At 32.4% G+C, this 19,726-nt stretch overlaps 2 protein-coding genes across 4 annotated transcripts; both read right to left on the minus strand.

Moving 5' to 3' along the window:
* Window positions 1-10,775: 10,775 nt before the first annotated feature.
* On the minus strand, window positions 10,776-19,292 carry LOC120169427 (protein FLX-like 3). Of its 3 annotated transcripts, XM_039177568.1 has the most exons (8): window positions 19,184-19,292; window positions 18,976-19,037; window positions 17,589-18,129; window positions 17,310-17,455; window positions 16,941-17,017; window positions 16,664-16,842; window positions 13,193-13,286; window positions 10,776-10,990 (listed from the first exon to the last, which is right to left on the minus strand). In XM_039177568.1, exons 3-6 carry the CDS (start codon window positions 18,116-18,118, stop codon window positions 16,768-16,770), a joined length of 828 nt encoding a protein of 275 aa, XP_039033499.1. In that variant the 5' UTR covers window positions 18,119-18,129; window positions 18,976-19,037; window positions 19,184-19,292; the 3' UTR covers window positions 10,776-10,990; window positions 13,193-13,286; window positions 16,664-16,767. The 3 variants fall into 3 exon arrangements, with proteins under 3 accessions (XP_039033499.1, XP_039033498.1, XP_039033500.1); XM_039177567.1 differs by lacking the exon at window positions 10,776-10,990 and having other exon boundaries at window positions 13,146-13,286; XM_039177569.1 differs by lacking the exons at window positions 10,776-10,990; window positions 19,184-19,292 and having other exon boundaries at window positions 13,146-13,286; window positions 18,976-19,114.
* On the minus strand, window positions 10,997-11,766 carry LOC120169428 (PRA1 family protein F3-like). Its single transcript, XM_039177570.1, has one exon. It carries the CDS (start codon window positions 11,619-11,621, stop codon window positions 11,070-11,072), a length of 552 nt encoding a protein of 183 aa, XP_039033501.1. The 5' UTR covers window positions 11,622-11,766; the 3' UTR covers window positions 10,997-11,069.
* Window positions 19,293-19,726: the final 434 nt, after the last annotated feature.

A 19,726-nucleotide genomic window follows, 5' to 3' on the forward strand; every position in this document is an offset into this window, starting at 1 on the left:
CGATGATCAGATTATAGGACACAGGAAGTCAGAATGTTGAGTTTGAATAAAAGAAATTTCGGGATATATGAGAATAGAGGTGAAATTGATAAGTTGAGTAAGTGAATTTTCAAGATAATTTCGAGTTGAAAGAATGTATGTGTTTGGTTGATTAGGGTTTGTACCCTAGATTGAACATATATTATTGACTAGCTGTCAGAGTAAAAGTGATAGAATTATAAGACTGAAGGAAAAGATAAAGTTGAGTTAATTGATTATGATGTGAATTTGAATATGGTTGTATATTCTGAGCAGATAGCTATGATGTAGAAACTGAGATAAGTATTTGCATGGAACCTTCAGGAAGAAAAATACAAGTATAAGAATGATAAAGAATGAAATTATGTATAAGAAATGGGTTATTAAAGTAATGAGGATGCAATGAAGATTGGTACATAAAGATGAGTATAAGTAATACGACAAGAGTATGTGAACATGAAAGGAAATATATGATTTATGTATAAGGAATAAGGAATAAAGAAATGAAAGGGATTGCTTTAAAGGATCATATACGATAAATATGGAAGTACCGAGGACAATTTTGATATAGAAATAAGACAAGTGTGCAAGGTGATGTGAAAATATTGTTTGACTCCTTAAAGTATATGTTTAATCACATTGAAGAAGATTTAAAGTTGTGTTTTGGTCAAATGATGACGAAATACAAGTTTGGTATGGTTATAAGGTAATTAAAGATTGATAAAGAATTTGATTGATTAAGGATTTTGAGTGATAAGAACTGATGCTATTGGTTATATGATAAGTAACATGATAAGGATGTATAAAGGAAAAAGGTAGTTGAAGAACTAAGAGAAAGAAAGATTAAGTAAAGGAAACAACATGAGAACATTAACAGACATGTTTTTATCAATGTGTGCAGTGGAAATTCGAGGACGAATTTTCTTTAAAGGAGGGGAGATTTGTAACATCCCAAATCAGGGTCAGTGACTAAATTGCAAATTTTGTAAACTAGGTGCTCGATTTCGAAATAAGTTAAAAGTTCATGGATTTAATTGAAGAAAGTTGATGTTGGATTTAATGATTAAGTTTGGAAATATTAAGGGTACTATGGTAATTTTTCAGGGAAGATTTTTATTTCCCTTTATAAAGGGTAATAAGCACGTAGGAAGAAGAGTCCAGAGCATTCTTCAGTCTTCTTCTTCCTCCTCTCAACGTGAAGCCTGGTATAAGGTAAGTGGGTCTTTAGTTGGTTAATTCTTTCGTTTTAAAGCTTGTTTTGATTCTTGGGATATTAAGAAAGATTAAGGAAAGCTTTAGGTGGCTTAAACCTCAAAGATTAACAAGTTATGAGAAATTAAGAAAAATGAGTTTTTAAGTGAATTTTTGATATGGAAGGAGATAATAGATTGTGAAGTTGAATTTGACTTGTCAAGGGTTAAATTAAGAGATATGAAGTGATAGAATGGGTTTTAGAACATGTTGGAAATTTAGTGTGATTCTTGAATGCCATGTAAATGATAGAATTTTGAGTTTAAAGAAGTGATTATGGAGTAGAAATGAGTTTAAGTATGTGTATGAAAGTTAGGAATATTAAAGGGAATGAAGTATGATGTGTTGAGCTGAAAATGAAGGATTTTCGAGCTCAAAATATGATTTCTGGGCAAGGGGAATCGGTACCCATTCAAGGGGAACCGATACCCCTTCAAACGAACAAGAATTTCCAGTATGTCATGGGGGAACCGATACCCCCATAGGGGGGAACCGATTCCCCCTAAAGGAAAATTGGGAATATGGGTTTAATAAGTTCGTTTAAGTTGCTAGTATCCAATTACAAGGTGTAGGTATCTAATGATTGTCTCGAAATGTACATTTATGTAGATTCTACGCATAAAGCAATTCCGGAACGTTTGGCAAGTAAGATCGATCAAGGGAAAGATAAGAGATTGGAATTGACTAGTGAGGCCAGGTGAGTGCATATTCAATAGTATACGATGTGCGATGGGAATAAGACTTGCGATGAGTCTATTTCCTAAAGTGTTACACATGAATTCATGATTAAAGGCATGAGTGGAATATGCATGTATGTATGTTTGATTATATGGATTGATCTGTTCTTTTATGTGTTAGATGATAAAGTATAAGTAATTACATAAGAAAGGTTATGAATTATATGAGATATAAACTATGTGATCATAGTAAAATATAATTATATTATTATATGATAAGTGAAATAAGCTGGATAATATTGATCTATAGGATGAAGTGAGAATAGTACACTAACTAGGAGATTTGAACATAAATGATAAGATGAACATATAAGATAAGCTAGATGGGAAAGATTCATATGTTTAAATAAAACTATAACACATGGGTTGTATGATAGAAATTTATGAAGCTATATGAGAAGATTATAAGAGTTATATGAAATTGAATTAAGTAAACAGATTAGATTATATATATATATAGAAATAATAGAAGTGAGATGTGTTTATAAGTCTGCCCTAGATGAATATGAATATGAATTATAAGAGTGCTATATGATTTATATTAGGATAAATCTTGAGGATATATATATATAGATAGATATGAAATGAAATGAAATGAGTTATATGAATACATAATTATGTGATGAAATGGTGGATTACCTGAACATGTGAATATATATAGGTCTAAGAGAAGGCATAAGATTAAGATATAAGCAATATGACTATAAGTATATATGTGCTCTAAGTGATATGACTTATAGGTATTTCTATTATAATGTTACATAATATGTTATGTATGTTAAATGAATTATGTGATGGTATAAGAAATGATATGAAATATATATATATGTGAAAATAAGTATATGTTATGAGATAAGACTTATGACTATAAGCTACGTAAAAGTGTTCTAGGTGTTTCGATATATTATATGAAGTATATGATCTTATGTGAACAAGATATGATAAGTATGTTTACATGAATAAAGGTGATTGGGTGAGAAATGATAGAAATTATATGAAAACATGACATATGTGACATGTGAATTATATGGAAATGATCTACGTGTAAGTGAACTACGTGACTATGTGATCATATGAAAAGAAGCTATGTGATACGTGATATGTGAAAGTGAATTACAAGTTTATGTGAATATTTGAAATGAAATAAATGATAACGCCCATGTTATGTGTCATGAGAGCTAGGGGTATAGTTGGCATGCCAAGAGTCGAGGGTCTACGCGGTTCTTTGGGACATATGTATATTCTTTGGAACATGTGTGAAGTCTTGAAAGACACATACTTGATCCCTAGTATATGTATATGATTCTTAAGGAATTCTATGTGGTCCTTATGGACATTATTATATGGCACTACGGTGCAATTCTACGCGGTTCTTTGGGACATATGTATATTCTTTGGAACATGTGTGAAGTCTTGAAAGACACATACTTGATCCCTAGTATATGTATATGATTCTTAAGGAATTCTATGTGGTCCTTATGGACATTATTATATGGCACTACGGTGCAATTCTACGCGGTTCTTTGGGACATATGTATATTCTTTGGAACATGTGTGAAGTCTTGAAAGACACATACTTGATCCCTAGTATATGTATATGATTCTTAAGGAATTCTATGTGGTCCTTATGGACATTATTATATGGCACTACGGTGCAATTCTACGCGGTTCTTTGGGACATATGTATATTCTTTGGAACATGTGTGAAGTCTTGAAAGACACATACTTGATCCCTAGTATATGTATATGATTCTTAAGGAATTCTATGTGGTCCTTATGGACATCATTATATGGCACTACGGTGCAATTCTACGTGGCACTTCGGTGCAATTATACGAGCTGTGGTGACAGCATTAGTGCACAACCTCTATAGACTCACATATCGATAGTTCTCACATATGTACATGGGCTAATCCAGAGATATGAACAAATATAAGTTAGTGGTATGATAAATGCTATAGAAATGATGAATTATGTGTATGTATGTATTTACTGCAATTAATCTGATATGATTTTATACGATATGAAAAATACATGGAATTGCTATAACATGATAGAACAGAACATGCATGTATCAATATATGTTTTAAAGTGCATTATAAGTTGTTATGCCTCACTAAGTCTTCGACTTAGCGTGTGATTGTTTCACACGTAGGTTTCGAGAAGAGTAAGGAGTGATGCGGAGCAAGACAGGTCAGTTTTCCTTACCAAAAGATCAGATCAAAATATTTGACAAAGTATGTATTTGGTTATGTATAAAGTGTTGGCATGTAATAAGTCATTAAGTACGAGCACTCTGATAAAGTCTTTATTTTGATTTAAATAAAGTTTTAAATTTCCCGGAATTTTTCTTAAGAGTCAAGGTTTGAAAAGTCAATGTGACACTTCGGATTCGTATCCGGGTCGGATACGGGTTGGGGGTGTTACAACACGCCTCGGGGGTAGATCTAGGTTCGAAACTTCGAAATCCCACCCCTTTTTAGTCATCGGTGCAACCCACGTTTTGGGTTATTCGAACCAAATCTCAAGAAAAATAACGTGCACATGCGAGAAATGAACGAACCAATGTAAAAAAAAGATGCTACCTTTTATTTCCTTTTCGAATCGTTTACAACAACTTTGCCTTTGTATTTTCCGTGTTTTCCTCTGTGTTTTGTGTGTAAATCGTGTGTTACAATGGTGAGTTACAATGGCTATTTATAGTTCTTATGGATCCTATCTTTAGGAATTTAAATCATAGTAGAACTCTATCCTATTTTTTGAATCCTAGCAAAATTCTATCCTATCTTTAGGAGTTTGAATTCTAGTATGACGAAAAGGTGTGTTGACACTCTCAAGGGCATTTTCATAATTTCTTAACCAGATAATTTCGATATTAGCTCTTAACGAAAATAATATAATTTAGAGATCCTATGATCAATTGCTTCCTCGAACATTCTTTGATCTTGAAATGATTCTTTAAAAGACTTCTAGTATCTAGCATAAACCTTCTTGGGGTTAAAGAACCGGTTATCCATAAGTTCCAAGTAAACTAACATTTCTTATGCACATAAATAGTTTTAGCAGATCAATAATTCTTTTCAGATTTATTAATCCACTTCCAGAGACAATTCTTGTATTTTCCAACATAAGGGTAATTTCGTAATTTTACCTAATCGAAATATTCTCATAATTTATCATCTAATTACCTTTAATGAGATAAATTATAATCTACAATCCATGGTTGATTCTTTTATCACTTAATTCCAGAACTTGTAATTTAATTCCAACTGTCCTCCAATTTCTTATAATAGTCATCTGAGCCATATTCAGTTATTTACTTTCTACCGTATTCGTATCTAGTGTAGATCTTCATTAATTACACATATGAGACCAAACATTTCCATTCATGCATTTACCAATACCAACATGTTCTATAAAGCATAAAGAGGTAGTAAAGTATTACCTCGATTTTCGTGCAATACTGATCGACCATAAAAATTCCATTTGAATGCCTTTGATCTTCAATTCAACTTCCAATAATTCCTCAGATACATATCAACATAAATTATATCAGAAACGGAGCTTAATTACGATAAACGGATCGAATTGGGTGATAAATCAGTGAAAGATGGCTTATCGGGTTCGAATCTGGCGAAACGGACTTCGGATTCGGATTCAGGACGTCAGAAGCATAAAATATGACTTTTCGGAAATTTGGAATTTTCGGTCAAAATCAAAGTCAACGGGTTTGACCGGTAATTTCAAGGCCTTCGGGTTCGAATTTCGAAAAACGGACAGCGGAATCGGATTTGGAACGCCGAAAAATGTTAGGATAGGTATACTCGGTCGAAGTCAAAGGTCGTTTAATGCCCGGTCAAAGTCGGTCAAAGTTTTGGTCAACAGTGGTCAACGCCGGTCAACGGTCAACGGGTCGGGTCGGGTTGTGACCGGTCAAAATAGTTCCAAACCCGGTCAAACCGGTCACTTTTTCCTTCCCCACACGCAGTGGCGGCGCGTGGGGGCGCGTGAACAGTGATAAAATCCTGGAAAAATTTCTAAAAATTATTTTGAGCAATTTCGAGATACTTACAAAGCTCGGTTTACAATTTTGAACGGCAGAGAGCTCGATTTCAACAAATCGGAAACTTTGACCGCTTCACCTCCTCACGCGCCGCCTTCAACGGAGACCAAGGATGACACCGGCGAACTCGGAACGATACAAAGAACACGATGGTGTGGGAGGTGTCGTAAACGGATGACCCGATCGTCGTGAATCGATGAAAAACCAACTAAAACCGAGTTATTACCGACGATACTTCTGACTGAAATTAACGACGAACGGAGACGATTCACGACGAAAGGTTTGAGGGGTTTTGTTCCTTGGTTGACAACGAACACGATGGTGGTTTCGGCTCGTCGATTGGAGGTCGGACGGCGAGTAGATCGGAGTTGGAAGTTGGGTTGTTGGAGAAGGGAAATCTGGAAAATATGAAACCTGCGCATGGGGAGGAGCTTATAATTCATCATATATAAGAAATGGTTAAATAATGGGTTTAGCTACTGAATTTTCTGCACTTTATAAAATGGTCTGCCAACTTTAAAACTTTACAATTTAATCCCCAATATTTCTTTCAAAATACCAATTAAATCCACCACTTTATAATTTTTTAATTTTAGCCCCTAAATTGAGATGTTACAGTAAATTTATAATAAAAAAACTATATCCAAGTAATGTTGAATAAAATTAGTAGCATATCTAAAATTAATTTTCAGGATAGACACGTGTATATTAATAACATAATTTTTTATATGTGTAGTGAATATAAATAAAATTTCAAGGCTAGCACAATCAGAAAAAAGGTAACTACTAGGAAAAAAGTTCAAGTATCTGTTTAGAATATTCTTTAGCCATCAACAATGACCACATATCATATCAATATAATCACTCAAGCTCAAAACATCTAAGAAGAATATCACTCTTTATTTTTGATAAAAGAGTATGTATTCAAGAGTGAAACATACACGACGTATTATTATTATATTCCCCGTTAAAAACTTTCTTGACCTAATCAGAAAAAAAAGTACACGTAATTATACGAGAAGGACAAAAATAATAAAATATTTTTATCCGTCGTTAAAATCATTTCTTTTAATCATCAAAGACAATCAATATGTTCATGTTAAATATTTTTATAAATATTATACTTATAAGGGATACTTTATAAATTATTGTTTAGTTCGAGTGGATAGCAAATTGGGGATTACTAATTAATTGCATTTATTGCATGCATGTTATATAGTGGTCGTTTATTCAAAATTAATTTTAGGGTATCATAAGAAGTAAGAATTATCACTAATTAAACTTTGGACCTACCCTATACCTAATGTTTTAATTATGATAGCTTTGCATGCTTTTTCCCCCTAAAAACAAATTTAAATTATATGTTTTCTAAATAATGACAAAAGTTCAATGTTTTCTTAATTTTTGTTAATTCAATTAATCGATCAATGTTAATAGGTTAGATAAATTGAACTTTTAAAAAATTTGTAGTTACAAATAAAAATATTGGATAATAAATATAATGATTTAAAATGATTCAAAAAACAAAATTTTCATTAAAAAATAACTTTCATTGTTTATCAACTATTTTAAAACAATAAAATTTGACATTAAGAAAAAAACATGTTGTTTTTTAATGAATTTTTATTGTCAATAATTAAGAAAAATTATGAATACATATATATATTATCTTATAATCACATTAGACTATTATGAAAATAAATAAAATTATTTAAAACGTATGAGAATGAAAACACTATTCAATGGTTAAGAAAAATATGTTATTTTTAAATAGTTTTAGTTTAAAAATACCAAAAGACACAAATGTCTTTATCATTGTATAATTTTATTTTATATATGAAGTTATTTGTAATTTCTTCAATTAAGTTTGCATTATTGATCTTATATATATATATAATAATAAAATGAACCGTTGTTATTAGTTAAAACAATATACGTCAGACAGAAGAAACAATCAGGTTCAATTAACCAGTCGGTTCGATTTTTTCGTCATTGATTATCCTAAAATCCGAGTTGAATAAAAGAACAAAACAAAAGGTGAATTGATTTCATGAAAATCATGTGATGCTCGACACGTTTTGATTCCAAAAATCCCCAACGTAAACCAGAAGCAAACATGGCCTAGAAGAAATATTTTCAAGTTTAACATTTTTTAATTTAAATTCTCAACTTTCAAATTGATCGTTTTAATCACTATAATTTGTTTTATTAATACTATTTTGTAACATGATATCTTTATTATTTTATTAATATATAATTAAAATAAAAAATATAAATTTGAAAATTGTTAGATTGATTAAATTATGAGTAATTTGAAAATTAAGTAATTAAATTTAAAAAATTAAACTTCAATGATCAAAATAGGAGTGAAAGGATAGCTGAGGGACGAATTATATAATTTAACCATAAAAATGTTAAGTTGTAACTAAAATGAAAAAAAAACGTCAGGCATGGTTTTGAAAAAACTGAAAATTCAGGTACTTAAACGGGATTAAACTAAAAGTTTAGATACTAAATGTGTAATTTACCCTAAAAGTAGAGCCTAAACGAGCCGAATCTGAAACCCTACCCAGAATATTATAATTCAAACCTAAAGTTAACCAGATTATTCTCATCCAACATTTCCTTGTCCTATTCTCCATAAACCCTAAACTTAACCCACAAACATGCATGCCAGATTTAACCATTTGTTCCGTTAGGGATGGCGATGAAGTGTGGTTGAGTTGAATCATCAACTCTAATTCCGTTTTATCATTCTGTCTCGATTTTTATCGTAATCATCAACATTTTTTAAAATATTTCGTAAACTTTTTTTGTCACTGTTCTTTGAAAAATATACGGGACAAGAGGATATAGATTTTCATTAATTTATTTTTTTTTATTTCTTAATTCAATGGCATGTAATTTAAAAACTTTTTAAATAATAAAACCTAATTCACATGATGCTTTTATTTATATTTGAATAATTATCCTAAAACCTAATGATAATCCTCAAATAATAACATAATACTAGTTTTAATCAATCACGAATAAGTTTTCTTTTTGATTAAGCTAAAGGTGATTATAAAATAGTATATGTTCTAAATACTCTTAGGTTGTGTTTGTTTTTACTGTGTAAGGTCTGCAAAGCTCTTATGTTTGCGCCGCGCAGACCACGCACAGACATTGGGCTTCGCAGACCGTTTGTTTTTTAGAAGACAGAAGCTCTTCTAGCGTCTGCGCGGCGCAAACGTGGCCTTATGTCTGCAGACGTCTTCTAACCTCTTCAAAGAGGTTTTATATTTAATTTAATTTTATATTATATTTGATTTTAATTTTAATTTTAATATTAATTTTTAAATAAATTAAATATTAATTTTTTAATATTATATTATAGATATTAATTTTAATATTAATTTTTTAAATAAATTAAATAATATTTTTTAAATATTATATTATAGATGTTTAATTTTATATCATATAAATTACTTTATATATTATTAAAATTTTATATTTATTTTAATTATTTTGATTTAAGTTTAAATATAATATTTTTTTTGGATTTGTTATTTTTAAATTATATTTAAACTTTTTTATAAAAAATGTAAGTATTTAAACCACATTGTTTAATAAAAAATGATTTCATTATTTGATAATTAAGATTTTAAAATATAAAAAATTATACATTATGTTTTTAAAATTTTAAAATATAATCACAATTAAATAAAAAATAATCATAAAATAATTTGATAAATTAAAAAATATTTTCTAAAAATATCATATAATTATAAAAAGAAATTATGAATATATATTTTAAAAAATTAAAAGTATTCCATAATTACATATTTAAAAAATCATATAATTTAATGATCATTTATAAATTTTATTCTATAAAACTTATAAAACTAATAATACATGTGATTATGTGAGACTTATAATAGAATTAATAATGTGGTGTTTGTTTTTCTAAAAAAATTATTATTGTAGTTGTATGAATTATTTAAATTTCAGTATTGTAAAACTAAAATTATTTAAATCTCGGTATTGCAAAACTCTTTTAAGGTTAAAAAATCAGTTTATTTTAGTAGTCTGCAGAAGTTAAAATACAAACAGTCTTCTTCTTGCAGAATGAAGACTTTTGGTCCACCTCTTCTGTTGCAGAAGCTTGCAGATGTGGTCCACAGACTACAGACCTTTTACCTCTGCAAAAACAAACACCACCTTAATCATTTGACAATGATTGCTCAATCTCCCCTACTGCAGTTGTTGATGCTCGAACCCTTAACTTCTAGAAACAACAACAACAATTCTTCTAACTACTAAGGTAAATTGATTCGTGTATGAATAAATTTTCAAATGATCATAATTGTATCATTGAATAATAATAAAATAAATTTATATTATCGATAGTTAATGATGTAATCAATTTGGATATATAACTCAAATAAAAATAATTATTATTTTTATTTAAAACACGTAAAATTTTAAGAGGTACATATCGCGCTTAAAACGCAAAAGCTTTTTTTGTTTCATACAATAAAAATGGAAGAAACGTTAAGAAACCGTATCTTTGTTTATACATTTCCATTAATTCTATTAATCACTAATTTAATTAATTGGATTTTTCATAATTAATTTGAATTTCGAGACCAAACAAATGAATAATGGCAGATTAGATTATCCCAAACATTTAATGACAAAACAGAGGTTTGGCCAATGGCTTCAAACCCCCATATGTTACATGACATGCCCCAATTACACCCTTTTCGCCAGGAATTAGTGTGAAAGACATGGGGAAGAACAATACAAATAAATCTTCAAGAACAAGAACCAAAACCACACTGTTTCAACATACAGTTTACCGCGCCAATTATCAATCAACTCTTCACTTCAGCAATGCATGTGATTTAGAGGATCAAACAACATCTTTCGGTTTTTGCACCTAACAATGTCAAGTTAAACAACATTCATAAAAATATATAACTCAATTTCAACCTCGGAAGAGAGAAATAAACCCAGAACTATGAAGAAGATGATGAAGGTCCGGAAATAAAGCCGGTAGTTTCTTCATCATACAAATCATCAATCTTTCTCAACGAAGCATGCACCAAGGCAACAACCACACTGATAAAAACCGACACCAAGATATTGCCAGTGGCATCAGTCAACAGCAAGAACACACAGGTCAACACCCCCAGCACGACGTGCAACACACTATCGCCAATAGTGCAGTTGAAAACGACCAAGGGTTTGTCCCGTAGGAAGTACAGGAACAACCAGAGGGCCATCATGGTAATGAGGATTATGAGGGAGGTGGGGTGCCATAATAGGCCGAGGAGAAGGATGATAAACACGATCATGACATAGTTCATTCGGAAGTAAGCCACATTAGTTCTAAACCTGGAAATGGCTTCAGAGACTGATCGAGGACAGTTGATGGAGTGGATGTTGAACATGAATTTCCATGGACGTCGAGCTCCGAGGCCTTCTTTGATGCAATCTTTAGCTCGAGATAGGTATTCTAGGTTTTCCAGGGGGGTTGAGGAAGTCGGGATCGTTCCATAGGTTGTCATGGCCAAAGCAAAGACTGTTTTTGGGGAAGAAAGAGAAACGAGTTCGAGAATGTTGCGAAGGGAAATCAAGAGTAAGGGAGGAACGTGATAGTTGTTAAGCAATAAAGTATTTATGAAGGGACGATGGCTTTAAATATGATATGTATTTCAGTTACAATCTTTTATTTTTTTTAAATATACAATTTTTTAGAGATGCAGTAATTTTACTCTCGATTTTTTAATACTTATTTAAATATATATTTTTATATATTTCCTAAACTTCTCAAATCATCCAAACAACATATTGAATTAAATTAATATATTAGCAAGTACAGAAACTCGAACCTACCCACATCTTCTAAGTTATGACAATAACAACCATATTAACCGAGTTAAGAAACATACTGCCATCCCTTAGAAAAGTGGGTGAAAGAATAGTTTTAAAGGAAACAAGTTATTATCCTCAAGAAACCTAAATATAAGTGTATTCTTTTCAAAAGAAAATGAGAGGATTTTTTTTTGAAAAAGGATATATATATATATACTGTTTTAGGCATAATTCCTAACATTACACGTGGATCATGATTAAATACACAATGTCATATAATAAATTTGAGTTAATGTAAATTATACACACAAACAAATAAAATTGAAGGAGAAAAGACCACACCAAGAGGTTGTAGGGACAGCAATAGTGATGGGATTAAAAACAGAGATATTGCAGATCCTAAACAAGCAATGCAAGAGGCTACAATGATATGACTTTTGTGTATGACAGTTTGTTCTTGACAACATTACTTGTATATGTTTTTCTGTTTTGTAATTTAGAGGGATGGCGTTTCATAGAATATCAAATTATTTAGGTATACTTTTTCTATCATGCATGCAAGCTAATAATGCAGGTGAACTTGACTGATTTAAAGGGGGGGGGGGGAAGGAGAACCAAGACTTCGGTTTCTAAAAATATTTTCTCATGATAGAAGCATGCCAAGTAAAATAAAATATTCTTGAAACATGTTATCATCAACGTTGTTGCACTTTCCAGAAAAATGAAAACGAAAATGACACATGTTTCTTGAAACTAAACGGACCCTAACTTTTATCAGTATGGACCCTGTTTTTATTGATTCATTATATTAGCAAGACAAAGACATTTTACGGAAATCTTAGCTCAACTGAAACAAGCTTGTACGCAAACCTAATTGGTTGATCAATGATCATACCCAGGAATTGCAATGTCAAAATCATACCATTACTAGAGATTGCAGGAGATCTGGGAATGAGAAGGTAAAACAGAGATGGTTGATATAGTGTAGCCTACGCCTAGGATTAGGAGAATAACTTACAAACTTGATTTTCACAGGCTTGGAACTTTAGCCTAGCAGACCACATGGACTTGGCTGAAAGTCGCTTCCTAGTATGTCTAAGTTTAACTTATAAACACTTGTCTTGGGGCATAGAAGAGAGTAACGGTCTAAACGACTTGCATCACCTTTAAGATTTATGCATGAGTATCAATGAATTCACATTTGGAAAGAGGGTTGTTTTTTATTATTATTTTCTTCATGTTTTAGAAGCATATGCAACTTTACCTCATTCATCATATGACATATGTCCTCAAGCTCATTTAAGATTATTACATGCTCTGTCTTCACTGTTATGGGTGATGCATACCAGGTCCCCGATCTGCAAACAATTAAAAACAAAAAATTAGTAAGAATCTCGAATAAAAAAGAAGAAAGAATCAGCTTTAGGTGAGTGGTAAACAAACAATAACTTTATTTAACCTCCAGAATGATCCAAGGAAACTACAACTATTCATTAACTGGTATAAAAGAACTTGCAAGGAAAGCAGCAGTCCACGAATAACATCTACTACTGTCTCCACTTCTACAATTATGTAAGCAATCTTATTAACATGACATTCCTAATTAAAAATTTCAGATCAGCAACAAGTTAACTCTTCAGAACTGCTAGCATCATTTTCCATATATCTTCGGTTGCATGAAGGAAAGCCTTAAGAAGCAAATGGCAACTCTCTATAACAATGTACTCCCAACAGTCCATGCTCAAGAGCACATCTTTGTAGAACAATAGATCCTATTTTTCTTCACATTGTTAGCATGATGCAGGGAAAACATCATCCCGAAAATGAGGAAACTGTTTTTGGATGAGGTTTGCATCCAGACAACTCCACCTTTAACAGACTCCATATTTAGGATAAAACAACTACTTTCTCCCATAAATACAGTGCTCTATCTATAGAAGCAGAATGATTCAGACCTTGATGTCATTAAGAATAAAGATACCACAATATTCAGTCGGAGATAAGAGCTTTTCACTTCCTCTAACAGCCTAGCATCAAAATATATCATAGACCAAAAAAATTTAGCTTTTGCGAAAAATTCATCAATCCAACAGATTTTCTCTATCTAGTTAAAGAAGCCACTCGAGTTGTTCTTAGACATCTTTGTAGATTATTGCTTGGCCAGCTTCTTTCCACCAATATAGGGAAGAAAAACACTATCCTCTGCAGTGGCACTACTCTACACAATATATAAATTCTAAATCAACTTTAATGAATATCTTATTTGTATGAAGTATGTATTTTCAAGTGAATTGTATCAATCCAGAAGTATCCAACCAAATGGTCCAAATAGAACTAACATCTTCTATCATCCTTGAGCACTTGGAATAAAATGTTTCCACTTCCAATCCAAGATCACTAGTTCCGGCACAACCAATGGAATATTTCACCACAAACTGGTACAAACAAGTGCCTGACATGATAACTCGTTAAATTTTTGTTTCAAGACCTTATCCTCATACAAAGCCTTGGAAAATGACAAATGCATATCCACTAATATAACTATAAATTGATTTACCAGAAACCTAATTAAACCAGAGCCAGGTATGAATCTAAGGAACTCAGCAAGGATACAGGTATGAAAGATCAAGACATTCTCCAGAGCAACAGCGTTAATTGATTTAACGACCTAACAGATAGGTCTATTTATATTAAGCAGGAAATGCCAGATTAAGAGAATGAAATCAAAGATAAAGTGTCAGAGAAGTTCAACTTAAAAGGAAATTGAAGATCCATGGAACACATAAAAAGGACAGAAAACTTGCCTATGTAAGTACGATCAGTAGTCAACCTCTTCCACATGGCTTCCCATCATCTTTCAGATATCTTTCCATGTCAATGAATAACGGAACTACTTGTAACTATGTAGGGGCCGGAATACGTTGACCACTGAGTAACTTTGCAGAACAAAAACAGACAGCAGAGCTGTAGACTTAGAGCAGAACAAACTGCAGATTATTCTATGTGCAGGGAAAAACTGCAGATGATTGCTATGAGATCTAATTGAAGGATGAATTGAAAACTTCATTCGATCAAGGAGCCACGAGTTTTGTCTTAAAGCGCTGTGTGTTCTTAAAGGATGTATCCGCGGAACTGGACCATTTATGCAAGCAGATTCAATAACTGACTTGATATTCCAAAACCTAAATCCTTTTTCTATGTATACAAAATATTCCATCGCATATGCCACCTGCTGAATAAGCTTAATACTAGAACTCCCTCAGTCATAGAAAATATGATCAATCCCTATTGCTAAACTTTCTTGTAATTCTGGCAAGAGTGGGAGAAAATGTTAACAACTACTCAAGATATGTACTGCTACGGCAGACACAAATGTGTACATTTGGCTCACACTTCATAATAAGAAACAGTTCTACCAACTTCTACAAACAACAGCAAAATTAATACTTTCTCCATCCAAGATAACTCAAGTCAAAATCCACTAAAAGTCAAAGTCAATTATGGTCTAGCTCTTTAGCACATTCTCAACCAACCACAGGAATAAATGGAAACAAATACTTCAGCTCCAGTTTTCCAAGTAATATATTTCCAAATGGAAAAATAACACAGGAACTCCATTACAAGAAAGATATCGACATAGGTCCTCGGTCACACACAACATACCATTTTATATTAGTGCCTACAACATTTGTACTCCAAGTTTCAAACACACCATATAGAAATGGATACCAAAGGAAGCCTACAGTAAATTTGATACAAATGATTCTCCTCTAGATCGCCAAATACAAGAAAACATGTCCTTTAATTTTGCAGCAACCATACATCATTCACCACAACAGCAGAAATCAAGAAATAAGAGCTAATAAAAGCACGGAAAAGGGAAGCTCCTGAATGCTTTAAACAATATACTTCTAGAACATCCATTCTCACTAGCCAATTGAATGCCTATATCACTTGAGAGAAGAACCCATCCTCAAATATTTCTTTTTCAGACAAAACTCCAACTTATAACACCCTGAATTACATACCAGAACTGCACAGCTTCGAAGGAATAGCATGAAGTCAAAATTTAATTCAAATCCCCATAGTACCCATAAAGTGACTGTTAGAAGCAAGTTGAATCATATCCACCGACAGACTTCTGCTTCCCGGTCAATACTTAAAATGCATATCCACGAAGTAATAACTATCAACTTTAAAGAGAAAAATGCCCCCACTAAAAACACTAGTATTCAAGTGTCGCATGAGACGAACTAGAAAATAAAATAATCTACTAAGACATGAATTTTGTGTCCAATTGGATGTTACATTATCTTTGTGCAACAAGCAAAACTTCATTGCGGTCTTCTATGATCTACTACCCAAGATGAACGGTTCCAGGAAATTTACCGAATAGATCAAAAAGGTAGCATGTATATTAACATGTAGGTTGTAACCAAAAGCTTCATCCATGGGTCATAAATTTCAAATGGACCCAAAATAACTACCTTATTTAGGGGGCAGCATTTCTACCCAAAGTAATATTAGCTATATTCAAGCTAAACGGTTAATAAAATAAAACAAACAACAATAAAAAATGGTGATGAAGGATTGACCCAATAGAAGTTCAAATTATCATATTACGATCTAATGTATATATAAAGGGTATCACTTCCTCCACCAATGAAAAGAAAGCAACACAGAATCTTATATAAGAAGCTTAAGATGACTAACTGCATATTAAGATAAAAATTACTTATGTAGCATGCACAGATATATGATGAATTCCAAGCTGGCCAATATTTTGCACTTCAAAACAGAGTAACAATTTTGCCTTTCTAGCATCGAGCAAAAACTCTCCTAGCGACGAGCATTGTGAGGCTTCTCCCAAGTCCCAGGACGACGACCATGAAAAGGACCCTTATCAGCAGCAGCCTGTAGGGAAAAAACAAGTGGTAATTGGGGAAAAAATTCCCAACGCAATAGGTTTATGGTCAAACAAATAAAACAAACAAGAACATGAGGATAAATACCAGATGAGCCCCATATCCTTCATATGAGGCAGGAAAAGTCCCCTCTGAACTGTTGAATTTCATTCCATAAGGTCCACCTTGAGCCATCAATTATCAAGACATTGAAATTAGAAGGGAGCCAAACATAATTACAATCATTCAATTGAGCATATCAAAAGAGCAAGGCAAAAACCAGGAAACATCAATGTGGGTTCAATGGAATCCAAAAAATGCACCTGACAATTTAAACTTCAGACTTTCCACAAGAAAGTCCCAAGTTCTAACCCTCATAGTTCTAAAAAGATGAAAGAATGGGAAGGGGAATCTAACCAGCCAGCAATTTTTAAAAAAAAAATCACTCTACTCCATATAATAGAAGTAAGATGGTACCAGCAGCCCAAGGTCTACCATCCACAACGGTAAGTTCTGCACGCAGCTTTTCAACTTCACGTGCCATGGAGACCATGTTCTTCTCCATTGCTTGTCTCTGGTCCATCAGCTCGATATTTGCCTTCTTTTCATAATCAATGGCATTCCTGTAAAATAAATTTCTAATTTAGCATTTAAATATATAAATGGATATATTAGCACTGCAAGTTAAATGCTCAACAGAAACATCCATTTGTTGGATTTTCTTTAAAAAGGATGAAAAAGGATGCAGGTATCTACCTCGCATGCATCAACTCCTGGTGCAGGCCATCAATTTCTGCTCTTAAAACAGATATCCGTTGATTATCAGCTTGCAGCCTGGAAATATCTTTCTTGAGAGTCTGCACTTGGCCAGCTAGTTCCTGCTTAACATTATTCAGTTTCTGAACTTCTGCACGGAGTTGCACAGCCTCCTTCTTCAATGGCTCAGTTGCATGGAGATCTGCCTCCAGCTTCAAGCATTTGTCAATAAGTCCCCTTGAGTACAGCTCTTGTTCAGCACGAATTTCACCAATGACAAGATTCAAACGATGAATTTCATCTTTCGCAGCACCAAGCTCTTGTTGTATAGCCATTCGATCTTCTACCAGCCTGCTGTTATCACTCAAAAGCCTCCGAATTTCTGCATGCTGCATTTCTAGTTCTTCCTCCAACAATGCAGGATGAGGAGGTCGTTGTGGCAGCGGTGGACCACGGCGGAAAGGTCTTTCAGGAGGAATTCCACGCCTGTCATTTAAGGCCTCTCGAGGAATGCGGTTTCTCCCAGCCATTTTTAATTATTCTGGGAAAAGGTGACACAATAAAACAATCTTTAGTAAGCTTTTATGAATATTTGGATTATTTTTAAATCAGATTTTACGAATATGGTACCGATGAAAGAAATAGTATACACAAAGAGCATTTTCACACAAAAAGAATTACTCTAAACCTTCATGAAATTTAGGTGGTCTACTTACAAGAGGAAAATGATATATTAACCACACAGCAAGTGGCAACTATACCCAAAGATGTTCTGTAATTAATGACCAGAACAAAAGGAGCTCAACTGAGTCTGGCATGCAACTATTTAAGATAATCCAAATGAATGGTATATATGATACTAAGAAGCAGAAGCACCGAAGTCCAGATTTAAATCAATGAGTGTGGATTATCAGATATTAATTCACCTTCAAATTTCCCTTAACTACATCATTTTCAAAACTCTTGGCAGAAACTTAACAGCAAAGTCACCATTCTTTATATTGGCACCCACCAATAGCAGGGAAAACAGAAATAAAGAGCACTGAGATCCGTTAGGTTGTTCTCGTCAAATACCCATCAGCAAAACACTAGAAACCACACTCCATTTAAGCCAACTTGAAACTTCTAATCATCTATCTCCGATTGCAAAATTAAGTTCTCTTTTGGCAAGTTGTTGCGGACAAAATCTATACATAAAATTACTTTTCAATACATACACGCGCGGGCACACACGAAAACACAAACATTCATATAAATTAACAAAAACAAACAAAAAGATGCAAGGAATAAGTTATAAGATCGAAACCTAATATTTCATAAAAAAAATTAGCTAAATAACTCGAATTCTCAATGTAAGACAGTGAGAAAAGGACATTTTCCCTCGTACTTGAGCAAATTGTGTGTGGGGGGGGGGGTATATCACTTCTCTTTGCTTCAGAACCGTTTTACCTGCACAAACAAACAGAGAATTAAGCAAAAGCTAACAACCCAAAAAAAAAAAAAGAAGAAGAAACTCTGTGTTGGAAACATCCAAGTCTTAGGTTTCTGTTAATGATAAAGAAAAGAACAATAATAAAAAGAAGATGAATTGAAACCTGGGAATGATTAGGTCAGTGAGAAGGAACTTGATTGAAATATTACATATCCCTTCTTTTCGGGGAAGAAAATTTTAGACGAACAAATTAGCTTACACCCTAAAATGAAACAATTGAAGGTGCAGTCGGTCAGATCATAAAATAATTAAAAGTTTAAACAAAAATAAACCGCACCATTCTTCACTATGATACCTCATTTTAATTATTAAATTATTTAAAAATAATTAAAATATTATATATTTCGAATAAAGTTTTTATAAGATCGTCAAATAAATACTAATAATATGATAGTTGTTATCTTCTTTTAACAAATATATATGTTTAACTATATTTTATAATATTTTGATGTAATAAATTAAGTTAAAATATTTTTGGATTTAAATTGAATTTGTTCAAAATTTTCAAAAATTTTCAAAAATAATTATAAGTCCATTAAACTATAATTTGAGCTCAAAACATTTTTCTGGGTAATTAGTACAAATATTGTTTTTACAGTATCAATGTTGCATAAACAATATTAATATTGTTCATGTTGTACCGATA

The sequence above is a fragment of the Hibiscus syriacus genome, unplaced genomic scaffold (genome assembly GCF_006381635.1).
Source record: "Hibiscus syriacus cultivar Baekdansim isolate YM2019G1 unplaced genomic scaffold, ASM638163v2 tig00111769_pilon, whole genome shotgun sequence".
Lineage (NCBI taxonomy): Eukaryota > Viridiplantae > Streptophyta > Magnoliopsida > Malvales > Malvaceae > Hibiscus > Hibiscus syriacus.